The sequence below is a fragment of the Lolium rigidum genome, chromosome 1 (genome assembly GCF_022539505.1).
Source record: "Lolium rigidum isolate FL_2022 chromosome 1, APGP_CSIRO_Lrig_0.1, whole genome shotgun sequence".
NCBI lineage: Eukaryota > Viridiplantae > Streptophyta > Magnoliopsida > Poales > Poaceae > Lolium > Lolium rigidum.
The window spans coordinates 294,038,649-294,052,532 of NC_061508.1; the positions used below are offsets into that span (position 1 = coordinate 294,038,649).

Here is a 13,884-nt window from a genome sequence, read left to right on the forward strand (position 1 = left end):
AATCTTCTTTTTCATGCGGTCCTTTGTAATATGTTGTACACCCATCGTTTGGATTGAATGAAGCTTCTACGCCCTTCCGGGCGCTCCGTGTTCAAAAAAAAAAAAAGATAACCAATGTCGTGAAAAGGGTACCTCTTGCCCAAAGCCCAGGAACGCAAAGGCCCCTGACGCCGCCACCTACCACCGCAAAAGGCCAACTCCCGCCGCTTGGAGAGTCACTCTCCCCAAAATCCCCCACCCTAGCCTCGCTCCTCCCAAAGTCAAACACACACCAAGAATTTCCTCGAACACCTACCCACCATGGCCACCTCCGCCCTCGCCACGCTCTCGGCCACCGCCGCCGCCGCCGCCGGGATCAAGCGCGCCCTGCTCTCGCGCCCCTCCTCCACCCTCTCCTTCGCCACCGGCCGCCTCGCCTCCGCGGCCCCCCTCCGCGCGGCCCCGCTCCGCAACGCGCCGGCGCGGGCCGCCTCGTCCACCGCGTCTCCCACCGCCGCGGCGCCCATCGCGGTCGGCGACCGGCTCCCGGACGCGACGCTCTCCTACTTCGACGCCCCCGACGGCGAGCTGCAGACGGTGACGGTCCGCGAGCTGACCGCGGGCAAGAAGGTGGTCCTCTTCGCGGTCCCGGGCGCCTTCACGCCCACCTGCACCCAGAAGCACCTCCCGGGGTTCGTCGCCAGGGCCGCGGAGCTCCGCGCCAGGGGCGTCCACGCCGTCGCCTGCGTCTCCGTCAACGACGCCTTCGTCATGCGCGCCTGGAAGGACAGCCTCGGCGTCGGGGACGAGGTCCTGCTGCTCTCGGACGGCAACGGGGAGCTCACCCGCGCCATGGGCGTCGAGCTGGACCTCTCCGACAAGCCGGTGGGGCTCGGCGTGCGGTCCCGGCGCTACGCGCTCCTGGCCGACGACGGCGTCGTCAAGGTGCTCAACCTCGAGGAAGGCGGCTCCTTCACCAACAGCAGCGCCGAGGACATGCTCAAGGCGCTCTGAACCATGGATCGCGCGCGATCCCCTCCGGTCGCCATGGTTCGTTCTCTGTTTCCTAAAGCGTTTTTTCTTCTTCGGAATAATAATAATCGGTGCGGCAACGGCGGCTTGTGCTGCTGCTGTCACCTTGATTTCGTGGCGAGTACTCAGTAGTGCAGCGTGTTACTAGCTTTGGGTTGTGTTGTCTTTTTTGATGTGAAGTTTCTAGAGAACTATGGGAGCAGGACTCGTGGCAGTGTTCTGGTTTGCAACCTGGCTCCTGGCATGTCATGGAATTTCGCTTTTGCTTGTTATCTGCATCGTATCATACATGTGTGTCGAGATGGCATTGTTACATCAATTGAGTACGATGCTGTGAACTTGTGACAGAGTCTTATTGAAATAGCGTAGGGATTCAGCAAGCGAGGGGTCATATGCCTCTTGGCATGAACAAAGATCTTTATATGAACTAGGGACAGCCAAACCTTTATTTAGCTCGACGGCGTTCATTTTATATAGCTAGAAATCAAGAACAACAGTTGAGTGGCCTAAGAAGGGAGACTAAATTTTTTTTTTTGTCTGAATGCACAAGCGCCCCTGAAGATGGTGACCAAACTTACATACCTATGTTTTTTGGTTGTTGAGATACCACTAGCCAGTGCTATCTGTGTCAAACTGCTCCATTCCACCATTTCGCTATATCTTGGACTTTGCAGAGAGACGCACATGACAAGGCCTGCATATTTCAGCATTTTTAGGGCTCCTTTGATTCAATGGAGTTCCATAGAAATTTTGGAGGGAGTTTGATCCTTAAGGATTTTTTCAATGTGCATAGATTGATTCGTTGGATTAGATCCTTAGAAATTTTCCCCATAGGAGTGCATTGCACTATGTTTTGGAGAAAATTTTCCATCACCCAAAGTCCCAAACCTCATGTAACAATTCCTTTATTTTCCGTAAAGAAAATTTTGTAGGTTTCAAATCATGTAGACATGACACTCTAATCCTGTGTTTTCTCTATTCCTATGTTCTGAAAATTCTGCGAATCAAAGAGGCTACAATTAAGTTTGAAGATATAGTTTATGACGATTGTTATACAATAAATTTTATATTATAAATGTTGATATTTTTTCTAAATATTTGGTCAAATTTATAAAGTTTGACTTTGACTAAACTCAAAACTCTAATTGTGAGATACTCCAGCCAACGTGGTGCCAGTTACATAATTTGGGGCATATGCACTGTAGCATAGTATGCAATTTCCCTCTAATCTTCATGCTGTAAGCTTGACTGAACATTGCATTTTCATAAGAAAATAGCATTAGTTTAAACTTCATGAAAAAAATCCTTTAGCACAATTAAAGAGTACTCATCTTCCATAGGATTTAAGTAGACATGGCATCTCAATCCTATAATCCTATAGTTTCTGTTTCTACACTTTTTCTATCCTTGCAATCAAAGGAGCCCAGCTAGCCGCTCTTCTCCACTTTGCTTAAGAAAAGAAGGTGTACGGTGTTGGTGTTGTTGGATGTTTATGAATGTTGGTATTTTTTCTTCTATTCTTGATCAAACATTATTTGACTTTAACTACTTCCAGAAAGCGAGGTAATTATGAATGGAGGAAGTACAGTGCATATGCCCTAAATCATGTAACTCACCACGTTGGCCCGAGGATCTACTCCTACCTTCTGGTTACTGGTTAGCCTTAGCCAAAACATTACACGGGAGAATTGCAAAATTCCAGGCAGGTTAGTTGTGGTTGCACGACCGCAGCTTAAAATAGCTACGCCACGCTTCTTGGGCAAGGGACAAGTGATGAAGACGGTGACACTGCCGCACACCTATGAGAAGAGGAGCTGCTGCTAAACATATCTCGGCAAGTGCTTTGAGCCCACGGTGGTGAAAGCTCCAGCGCAATACTATGGGTACGATGCTGTGAACTTGTGACAGAGTCTTAATGAAATAGTGTATGGATTCAGCAAGCGAGGGGTCATATGCCTCTTGGCATGAACAAAGATCTTTATACGAACTAGGGACAGTCAAATCTTTATTTAGTTCGATAGCGTTCATTTTATATAGCTAGAAATCAAGAACAACATTGAGCGGCCTAAGAAGGGAGACTAAAAAAAATTGTTTTGTCTGAACGCACAAGCGCCCCTGAAGATGGTGACCTAAGGGCCCAAACCGCGCCCGCGCGTCCGGATGGGTCGAGCCGGACAAAAACACGGCCCAGCGCGGGGACGCACCGCAAAAGCGGATGGCCGCGGCGTCCGGAACGACGCAAACCCGGCCCAAATCTGGGCTAGGTTTGCGTGGCCGCGGATGGCACACGCCGTCCGCTCGCGTCCGGGCGCTGGTCGGCTCGTCTCCCTGGGGCCCACCTGTCGGTGACCGGGGAGTCTATTAAATGGGGACCGGAGGGGATCCGGCCCTCCACTCCGGTCCCCACTCCACTCCCCGCAGCGAAACCGCCGCCATGGCCAAGCGACGGTTCGCTTCCGCCAACGACGACGAGGCGAGCAGCAGCCGCCGTCGCCCGCCGGCGCTGCGGGCTGCGGGAAGAAACCGAGGCGGCCTCCACATCGGAGAGGCCGCCCGCGACGGTGCGGCATTGCCGCAACCGCCGCCTCTCCTGCTCGAGCCGAAGCCCGCGTCCTCGGAGGAGGACCCGGACCTCCGCGCCGCGCTGATGATCTCGGCGGCGGAGGAGGAGGCGAAATGGCCGCACCTCCATGCGGCCATTCGCACCTCCGAGATGGAGGAGGCGGCCCGGCGGGAGGTCGAGGAGGCGGAGGGCTGGGAGCTCTACGCCCAGGCCCGCCAGGCGCGACGGGAGGAGGAGGCGGCGCGGCGGGAGGAGGTCAGGCGCCGCGCCGACGAGGAGCAGCGGCGGCGCCAGGAGGCCAGGCGCCGCGCCTGGCAGGAGAGGCAGCAGCGCCTCAGGGAGGAGGCGCTGCTCCGTGCGCCGCCGCAGCCTCGGGTGGCTTCGGACCCCCACTCGGCCTGGGAGGAGGCCCTGTGGTCTCCGTGGCCGGAGTCCCCGGCACGGTCGAGCCACAACAGCGCCTCGCCGCTCGGGGACGTCGTCCACGACGATGACGTCGCCGACGACGCCCACAGGGGCTAGGCGGCGCACCGGCGGCCACCGCGCCGCCGACCAAACCCTAATAGAGGGTTTTTAGTTTAAATTTAAAAGCCCATATAGGGGCTTCTTTTGTTAGTTATTTGCCCAAAATAGGGCTATGTACAAATTTGCCCAAAATAGGGCATATGTTGAATGAAATTTCGTTTAAATTTTCCTCTTTTTTTTTTGTTTTTGTGTTTCTCCGGTTATGCGATGCGTTCGTGCGTTGGGCCTAGCGTGCGACCCAAATGGACACGCGGACGCGGGCCGCTGTCCGCGTGTCCGCTCGGCCACCCAAACGGCCCAAATCGGACGGCCCAGCGCGTCCGTTTGGGTCAGCCGGTTGGAGATGCCCTAACTTACATACCTACAGTACTTTTTTCAGAGAATAGCCACCATACCATTAGTCAAAACCAAACTTGCCAAATTAGCACTGGAAAAACCCAACTTGCCAAAATACCACTACAGTTTTGGTTTGCTGTGCCAAAATACCATTATGCACTAACTGAGACAAACACCTACGCATTGTCCCAGCACTAACTGAGACAAAGTGACCGGACCGACTAACCAAGGGAGCGGATCAGACCGAAATTCTCCCAGCATTAAGTCTCAGTTTGCCAAAATACCACTACAGTTGTGGTTGCACGACCATAGCTTAAAATAGCTAAGCCACAGCGATGACGCCGCCACACACCCATGAGAAGAGGAGCTGCTGCGACAAGAGCCCAATTTTGCCTCTAATCGTACGGAGGAAGAAGAGAAGCGGGGCACCATTCGATCTGAGTTGTGTGGCTGGATCTTGACCTTAAATACCTCAATGCCCCTGAAGCGGTATCGGGCTCGGCCCAAGGTGGATTTTAGCCTAGAAGCCCAAATAGCCCGTCCAAACCTCTCCCGTTTTTAATCCAGCCGCCCAGATAGGCCTAGAATCGCCTCGTTCGCTTTTTCTTGGCTCCTTTATTATTTCTTCTTTTCTACATTGTTCACTGAACTTGCAAAAAAAACTACTCCAGGGAAATGAATAAGAGGCCCAAAAACTTGCAGAAAAGTCAATTAGTCAAGAATTTGTAAGAATATCCCAAAATTTCCAGAAAAAATGTAGAAAAAGGCAGGAAATACTCCAAAAATACCAAATTCCAAAGAATAAAAGGGATAGTTTAAAAAAGAAAAAAAAATTAATTATTGTTTAAGCAGAGACATTTTCTCCTTCTTGAAACAGGCTTTTGCCCCGCTATATTAATATAACAACCAACCGATACAAGATCAAGACCAATGCTAGGGCAAACAACACAAGCACGCCCAAGAGAAACATAAAGAAAAAAGAAGAGAAAACAAAGCCGACAACGGTGGCTCGACGAAAACCAATGCTAGGGCGGCAGAGATATTTTCTAGAGATACTGGGGTACATTCTTTTTTACTTGGATCCTGTAATATGGCAATCATTGACTTTTTTTCTTGACTTTCGGTTGCTGACAGGTGGGCCATACTGTTGGAGATATGCCCAAGAGGCAATAATAAAAGTGGTTATTATATATCTTTATGTTTATGATGAATGTTTATATACCATGCTATAATTGTATTAACCGAAACATTGATACATGTGTGTTATGTAAACAAACAAATGAGTCCCTAGTAAGTCTCTTAACTAGCTTGTTGATTAATAGATGATTAGTTTCATAATCATAAACATTGGATGTTATTAATGACAAGGTTATATCATTATATGAATGATGTAATGGACACACCCAATTAAGCGTAGCATAAGATCACGTCATTAAGTTATTTGCTATTAGCTTTTGATACATAGTTACCTAGTCCTTATAACCATGAGATCATATAAATCACTTATACCGGAAAGGTACTTTGATTACATCAAACGCCACTGCGTAAATGGGTGGTTATAAAGGTGGGATTAAGTATCCGGAAAGTATGAGTTGAGGCATATGGATCAACGAGTGGGATTTGTCCATCCCGATGACGGATAGATATACTCCGGGCCCTCTCGGTGGAATGTCGTCTAATGTCTTGCAAGCATATGAATAAGTTCATAAGAGACCACATGCCACGAGTACGAGTAAAGAGTACTTGTCGGGAGACGAGGTTGAACAAGGTATAGAGTGATACCGATGATCAAACCTCGGACAAGTAAAATATCGCGTGACAAAGGGAATTGGTATCGTATGTGAATGGTTCATTCGATCACTAAGTCATCGTTGAATATGTGGGAGCCATTATGGATCTCCGGATCCCGCTATTGGTTATTGGTCGGAGTGAGTACTCAACCATGTCCGCATAGTTCGCGAACCGTAGGGTGACACACTTAAAGTTGGATGTTGAAATGGTAGAACTTGAATATGGAATGGAGTTCGAATATTTGTTCGGAGTCCCGGATGAGATCCCGGACATCACGAGGAGTTCCGGAATGGTCCGGAGAATAAGATTCATATATAGGAAGTCATTTTTATGTGATTTAAAATGATCCGGAAGGTTCTATGGAAGGTTCTAGAAAAGTCCGGAAGAAACCACTAAGGAAGGCGGAGTCCCGGAGGGACTCCACCTCCCATGGCCGGACAACCCTAAGGGGGAGGAGTCCCAAGTGGACTCCCCAAAGGGGGCCGGCCACCCCCCCACATGGAAGGGGGGAATCCCACCCCAAGCGGGATTCCCACCTTGGGTAGGTTTTCCTATCACATGGAAGGTTTTGGGTTCGGGTCTTATTCGGAGACTTGTAGTCCAACACTTGGGGCTTCCACCTATATAATGAGGGGCCAAGGGGAGGGGGCCGGCCACAAAAACACCACAAGGTGGCCGCACCCCTAGATGGCCGGCGCCCCCCTCTCCCCAAACCCTAGCCGCCCCACTCCTCCTTCCCCGCACGCTTAGCGAAGCTCCGCCGGGATTCTCCACCGCCACCGACACCACGCCGTCGTGCTGTCGGATTCAAGAGGAGCTACTACTTCCGCTGCCCGCTGGAACGGGGAGGTGGACGTCGTCTTCATCAACAACCGAACGTGTGACCGAGTACGGAGGTGCTGCCCGTTCGTGGCGCCGTGATCAAGATCTTCTACGCGCTTTTGCAAGCGGCAAGTGAACGTCTACCGCAGCAACAAGAGCCTCATCTTGTAGGCTTTGGAATCTCTTCAAGGGTGAGACTCGATAATCCCCTCGTTGCTACCGTCTTCTAGATTGCATCTTAGCTTGGATTGCGTGTTCGCGGTAGAAAATTTTTGTTTTCTATGCAACGTTATCCTTCACATACAGCTTATGATCAACACATACCCTATGCTCCACTGATGTGGGTTCCACATGTCAGTGACTCAGGGCCTCAGAGGTGGGGGTTGCTATGTCGAGGGATCGGGGGACTCCCAATGATCAGTGAATCTGTTGCGGAAATAGATAGTCATAGTCTTACTTGGAGGCCCGGCCTAGTCTTACGCCTGATCTACAACATGGTCAAATTATCAAAGTCAATCAAGTCAACAAAAGTTAAAACACCAAGGCACGATCAACAACTCAAGATGTAGGCAAAGTGTGACAAGTACAAGAATGATTTTTTGCAATAAAGAACACTTTATTACTCAGAAAGTTTAAACATTACACATTGTCTCCGCATAACTAGAATGCATGCAGTCGATCCGATCTACAAATTACATAAAAAGTTAAGGCCTAGCTATTCGAGTATTCCCGAACAACTCGACATTTGGAAGGGAAGTCGGCATTGGGAACTTCCGCGTTGCATTTAACTTCGTGAGTCATAACCACGCTAATCTACTCAACTTAAGAAATTATGATTTGGCATAACACATACTCCACTATGTAAATATGCCTTCAGTAGTACTGTAACATGCAACATCATTAGGAAAGGTAATGGACAGCTTGTGAGATAGACCTAGCTGCATCATTCGATCCACTATGACACAAAAGCTACTTGATCCACCCGCGTGTGCGGCAAAAAATAGTATGCTCAAAGCCGTCTTATTGGGATATTTTCTCATTATAAATTGAGAGACTTTACGAAATAGTGAGAACAAATATACACTGCCACTCCCTCTAGGAGAAAATAGTGAGAACAAATTTGAACAAATTTTGAAGCTATTGGCCCGCCAGAGATGATGAAGCGTAGGTTTGGCGTCTTGTCGTACCCGCCATTCCGCAGTAAGCATTGTGTGTTAATGACTCCATGTGGACTACTAGTTTATAATGTTCCTAGGTAGCCTGGTGTTCAAATCTTTTTTACTTTCAAGAATATCTCGTAAAGTGTCATTGCTTCACTATTAGAAAATGTTACTCCAGTAGCCTAATCTATGCAAGGTAAAGGTGGAACTCGGGGTCTCCAATAGCCTAATCTAAGCTGGACCACGGAATTAATCCCCTTTCACTTTCTCACATGCCCTTCTTTTCCCTCGTGCACACATGATTCCCCATGGACGATCCATAGGCAAAGCAATCGTACTCTATGCACACAATATTTGCGAAAGCCGTTAGTCATTACCATTTTTCTACATCACATATGATACAGGGATTTGACACACATTGGTTTCCCACTTTGCTCAATCTTCACTTTTGATCAATATATGGGGACATTGTAAGATTTATAATTATGATCCACCTTTATGCTCTTTTTTTGCGGGGGCACCTTTATGCTCTTAGTTAATAGATTTATGTCTCCCTTGGTTCTATCGCAATCAGAAATGCAAAATTTAAGTAGTTTGAACAGTGACTTTAAGTTCAATTTCTTAGCCTAAAATCTTGAGCACTGATTTTTTTTCTTCACCAAACGAAGTTTGAGTAGCTGCAAAATAGAAGCAAATAATCATTTCACATGACATTTGGAAAAAGAATCCCCGTCTAAAATCTAGTTTTTTTACATGTTCTTTTAGGTGGTTCGCCTTTACAAAACGATATTTATTTGGGTATTGCTAACTCTTAGAGAATTAACTTAGTGCTAAGTCAAATTCACAACAGACGGATTTGCATGCGCTCTATGAGTTGCAAATGGAGTTGCAACTAATATTTTTCAATTTTAAATGGGGCTGCAACTCTGATTTTTTTATAACTAAACTTTTTCAGTTGCAAGTTAAGTTGCAGCTAAGATTTTTCCAATTACAAGTCAGATTGCAATTGAGATTTTTAAATCTCGAGTTGTAACCGAAAAAATGGTTCATGCACTATAAAATTGTGGGATGGCATTCCTTAACTGAGAATTAAGCTAAGTAGTTACACCTTATTTATTTTGATAGTGTGATATGAAATCAAAGTGGTATCTTCAAAAAGACCTCAAAACTTTCAAAATGATGCCCATACATGTGCACGGGCCAGTGTGTTAGTTTTTATGAAATTAACAAGTTATGTTTTTTACCTTTTAATCATAAATTAACGAGCGACTCGTAAAGTGTCATTTCCGCGCTAATAGAAAATGTAAAGAAAAGCAAGGCAAATGGTGGAACTTGAGATCTCCGATCGCGTGTTGTACGCTGGAAAAGCCTCAATTGCGCACACACTCTTTTCTCTCGAACACCTTTCTTGCTACTAAACCATGCAACATGCGACCATGACAACTCCTTCTGTCTCCTCCCTGGTTCCCTGCCATGGCAATGGATAGCATGCTTCTCACCGTCTTCTTCCTCCTCCTCTCCTCGACCTACGCGTCGTCGTCATCTGCGTCCACCGAAACCGACGACGCGGGAGCGCTGCTGCGCTTCAAGGCGTCCGTCAACAAGGACCCTAGAGGCGTGCTCTCGTCTTGGCAGCAGCAGCAGCAAACGACGCCCGGCGGCGGTGGTGGCAATGCGACGTGGTGCACGTGGTACGGGGTGACGTGCGACGGCGAGGGGCGGATTGCGCGGCTCGACCTCGCCGGCTGCGGCCTCTCCGGGCGCGCGTTGTTCGCGGCGCTGGCACCCATGGACGCGCTGCGCCACCTCAACCTCTCCGGGAACCCGGCGCTCCGTGCCGATGCCGCCGCCGACCTTCCCAAGCTGCCCCGCGCGATATGGACGCTCGACTTCTCCGACGGCGGCCTCGCCGGCAGCTTCCCAGATGACATGCAGCTGGGGCACTACTACCCCAACCTGACGGACGTCCGCCTCGCGCGGAACAACCTCACCGGCGCGCTCCCCGGTAGGCTCCTGGTGCCGAGCATCATCCAAACATTCGACGTTGCAGGGAACAACTTGTCTGGCGACGTCGCCGGCGTGTCGTTCCCCGAGACGCTTGTCCTGCTCGACCTCTCCGGCAACCATTTCACCGGCGCGATCGCGCCGTCGATTTCCGGCTGCGCGGGTCTCCAGACACTCAACCTGTCGTACAACGCCCTCTCCGGCACGATACCGGAGTCGATAGGCGACATCGCCGGCCTCGAGGTGCTCGACGTCTCGTCGAACCGCCTCACCGGCGCCATCCCTCGCAGCCTCGGCGCGTGCTCGTCGCTGCGTATGCTCGTGGCCTCGAGCAACAACATCTCCGGCTCGATCCCGGAGTCTCTGTCTTCTTGCCGCGCTCTCCGTCTGCTCGACGTCTCCAACAATAACGTCTCCAGCGCTATCCCGGCCGCCGTGCTCGGGAACCTCACCTCTCTGGAGACTCTGCTCCTCAGCAACAACTTCATCTCGGGGCCGCTCCCGAGCACCGTATCCGCCTGCAACAACCTCAGGATCGCCGACCTCAGCAGCAACAAAATAACCGGTGCGCTGCCGACTGAGCTATGCACGCCCGGCGCGGCGCTGGAGGAGCTCCGAATGCCGGACAACCTCCTCACCGGCTCGATCCCTGCAGGCCTGGCCAACTGCTCGCGGTTGCGGGTGATCGACTTCAGCATTAACTACCTGACCGGCCCGATCCCGCCGGAGCTCGGCCAGCTCCGGGCCCTGGAGAAGATCATGACGTGGCTCAACAGCCTGGATGGCCGGATTCCGGCGGAGCTTGGGCAATGCCGGAGCCTTCGCACGCTCATCCTCAACAACAACTTCATCGGCGGCGACATCCCCGTCGAGCTCTTCAACTGCACGGGCCTCGAGTGGATCTCGCTCACGAGCAACAGGATCAGCGGCACGATCCGGCCGGAGTTCGGCCGGCTATCCCGGCTCGCCGTGCTGCAGCTGGCCAACAACAGCCTCGTTGGCGCCATCCCCAAGGAGCTCGGCAACTGCAGCAGCCTCATGTGGCTTGACCTGAACAGCAACAGGCTCACCGGCGAGATCCCTCGCCGCCTCGGAAAGCAGCTCGGGTCGACGCCGCTGAGCGGCATCCTGTCCGGCAACACGCTGGCGTTCGTCCGCAACGCGGGGAACGCGTGCAAGGGCGTGGGCGGGCTGCTGGAGTTCGCCGGCATCCGGCCTGAGCGGCTGCTGCAGGTGCCCACTCTCAGTAGCTGCGACTTCACGCGGCTCTACTCCGGCGCGACGGTGAGCGGATGGACGCGGTATCAGACGATGGAGTACCTGGATCTCTCCTACAACGCCCTCGTCGGCGCCATCCCCGAGGAGTTCGGCGACATGGTGGTGCTCCAGGTGCTCGACCTGGCGAGGAACAACCTCACCGGCGAGATCCCGTCGTCGCTGGGCCGGCTCCACAATCTTGGCGTGTTCGACGTGTCGCACAACCGGCTGCAGGGAGGTATCCCAGAATCATTCTCCAACCTCTCCTTCCTGGTGCAGATAGACGTCTCCGACAACGACCTCGCCGGGGAGATACCGCAGCGTGGGCAGCTCAGCACTCTTCCGGCGAGCCAGTACGCAGACAACCCTGGCCTATGCGGCATGCCACTGGACCCGTGTAGCAACCGGCTGCCGAGGGCGAGCATGTCCGGCCTCACCACCACCGCTGCACCTGACAGTAACAATAAGTGGCCTCTGCCGAGGGCAGCGTGGGCCAACGGCGTGATCCTGGCAGTGCTGGTCACCGCCGGGCTGGCGTGTGCGGTGTCGATCTGGGCGGTGGTGGTGCGCGCGCGGCGGCGGGAGATGCGGGAGGCTCGGATGCTGAGCAGCCTGCAGGACGGAACGCGGACGGCGACGACGTGGAAGCTGGGCAAGGCGGAGAAGGAGGCGCTGAGCATCAACGTGGCAACCTTCCAGCGGCAGCTCCGGAAGCTCACCTTCACGCAGCTGATCGAAGCAACCAATGGCTTCTCGGCCGCCAGCTTGATCGGCTCCGGCGGGTTCGGCGAGGTGTTCAAGGCGACGCTCAAGGACGGCTCCACCGTTGCCATCAAGAAGCTGATCCCGCTGAGCCACCAGGGCGACCGCGAGTTCATGGCAGAGATGGAGACGCTGGGCAAGATCAAGCACCGGAACCTCGTGCCCCTGCTCGGCTACTCCAAGGTCGGCGAGGAGCGGCTGCTCGTCTACGAGTACATGACCAACGGCAGCCTCGAGGACATGCTCCACCTCCACCACCCCGCCGGCGACGGCCCACTGGCGGCGCCGCTGTCGTGGGAGCAGAGGAAGAAGATCGCGCGCGGGGCGGCGAAGGGCTTGTGCTTTCTGCACCACAACTGCATCCCGCACATCATCCACCGTGACATGAAGTCCAGCAACGTGCTCCTCGACGGCGACATGGAGGCGCGCGTCGCCGACTTCGGCATGGCCAGGCTCATCAGCGCGCTCGACACGCACCTCAGCGTCAGCACCCTCGCCGGGACCCCCGGGTACGTGCCGCCCGAGTACTACCAGAGCTTCCGGTGCACCGCCAAGGGCGACGTCTACTCCCTCGGCGTCGTGCTGCTGGAGCTGCTCACCGGGCGGAGGCCCACCGACAAGGAGGACTTCGGCGACACCAACCTCGTCGGCTGGGTCAAGATGAAGGTCAGGGAAGGCGCCGGGAAGGAGGTCATCGACCCAGAGCTGCTCAAGCCTGCCACCGGCGACGACGAGGCGGAGATGATGAGGTTCATGGAGATGACCCTGCAGTGCGTGGATGACTTCCCGTCGAAGCGCCCCAACATGTTGCAGGTGGTGGCCGTGCTCAGGGAGCTCCACCCGCTGCTGCCATTACCAGCGACAGGTGCATGCGATGGCCATGACGCGTAGCAACGAGATGGACGGATGGTACCGTGTTAACTGCCGCTTATATCTATGTAATGTGAAGCTACTTAATTAGTCCTTAATTATCAATAATCCAATATTTTCTGCCTTGAGATTGACTCAGTGGAGTGTTGTTGCTGTTAAAGTTAGAAGAGAGAAAGAGAGACAATGATTAGAATGAAATCACTTATATTGATTATATTGATTGATGAATATTTTACATATGTCTCAGAACTATGCCTGATAGAATTTTCAAGGCAGATGTGATTAGGTCGGTTCCTGGGAGGCGACGCTCTAGGTGTCGGTTCCCTAAATGAGTGGCTATAAACATTGCAGTAACAAGCAAGGATTAGCTCATTTAATTAAATACTAATTAAATTCTAACACTCCCCTAATCTATGCTTGTCCTTGTGAATCTTCATCATCGTGAAATAGTCTCCTACAAAAATTCAGTGGGAAAATGCAAGGTTTAGAATAGCGTGCTAAAAGAAATAGCGGTGACATCCTCCAAATGCTATGCACGTTATACCGTGCTAATATCATGCTATATTTTAAGAAGCATTTTGGAAATATACTAGAAAAAGTCTTAAAATAAAGGATTTCAGTCCAAAATGATAGACTCGTACATAATCACGTACAAAAATAGTTCTCCAATTTTTTAAAGCCTAACATCAATATTTTACGAGGGAAGGCCATAGCATAAATTATTTATTAAGAATTATCAGTTTTACCGATATTATCTTCCGATCCGGAAGAAGAATCAACAGA

The 13,884-nt window shown here is 51.6% G+C and overlaps 2 protein-coding genes across 2 annotated transcripts; both read left to right on the top strand.

The window, feature by feature from the left end:
* Nucleotides 1–300: 300 nt before the first annotated feature.
* Nucleotides 301–1,190, top strand: LOC124683945 (peroxiredoxin-2E-1, chloroplastic-like). The gene has a single exon (XM_047218359.1). The coding sequence runs from the start codon at nt 301–303 to the stop codon at nt 991–993; it is 693 nt and encodes a 230-aa protein (XP_047074315.1). The 3' UTR covers nt 994–1,190.
* An 8,491-nt stretch (nt 1,191–9,681) lies between these two features.
* On the top strand, nt 9,682–13,150 carry LOC124660352 (brassinosteroid LRR receptor kinase BRL2-like). Its single transcript, XM_047198160.1, has one exon. It carries the CDS (start codon nt 9,682–9,684, stop codon nt 13,120–13,122), a length of 3,441 nt encoding a protein of 1,146 aa, XP_047054116.1. The 3' UTR covers nt 13,123–13,150.
* The last annotated feature ends 734 nt before the right edge of the window (nt 13,151–13,884 follow it).

Bases quoted from the DNA above. Each gene is read 5' to 3' on its own strand.
- LOC124683945 (XM_047218359.1), top strand. From the start codon at position 301: ATGGCCACCTCCGCCCTCGCCACGCTCTCGGCCACCGCCGCCGCCGCC.
- LOC124660352 (XM_047198160.1), top strand. From the start codon at position 9,682: ATGGCAATGGATAGCATGCTTCTCACCGTCTTCTTCCTCCTCCTCTCC.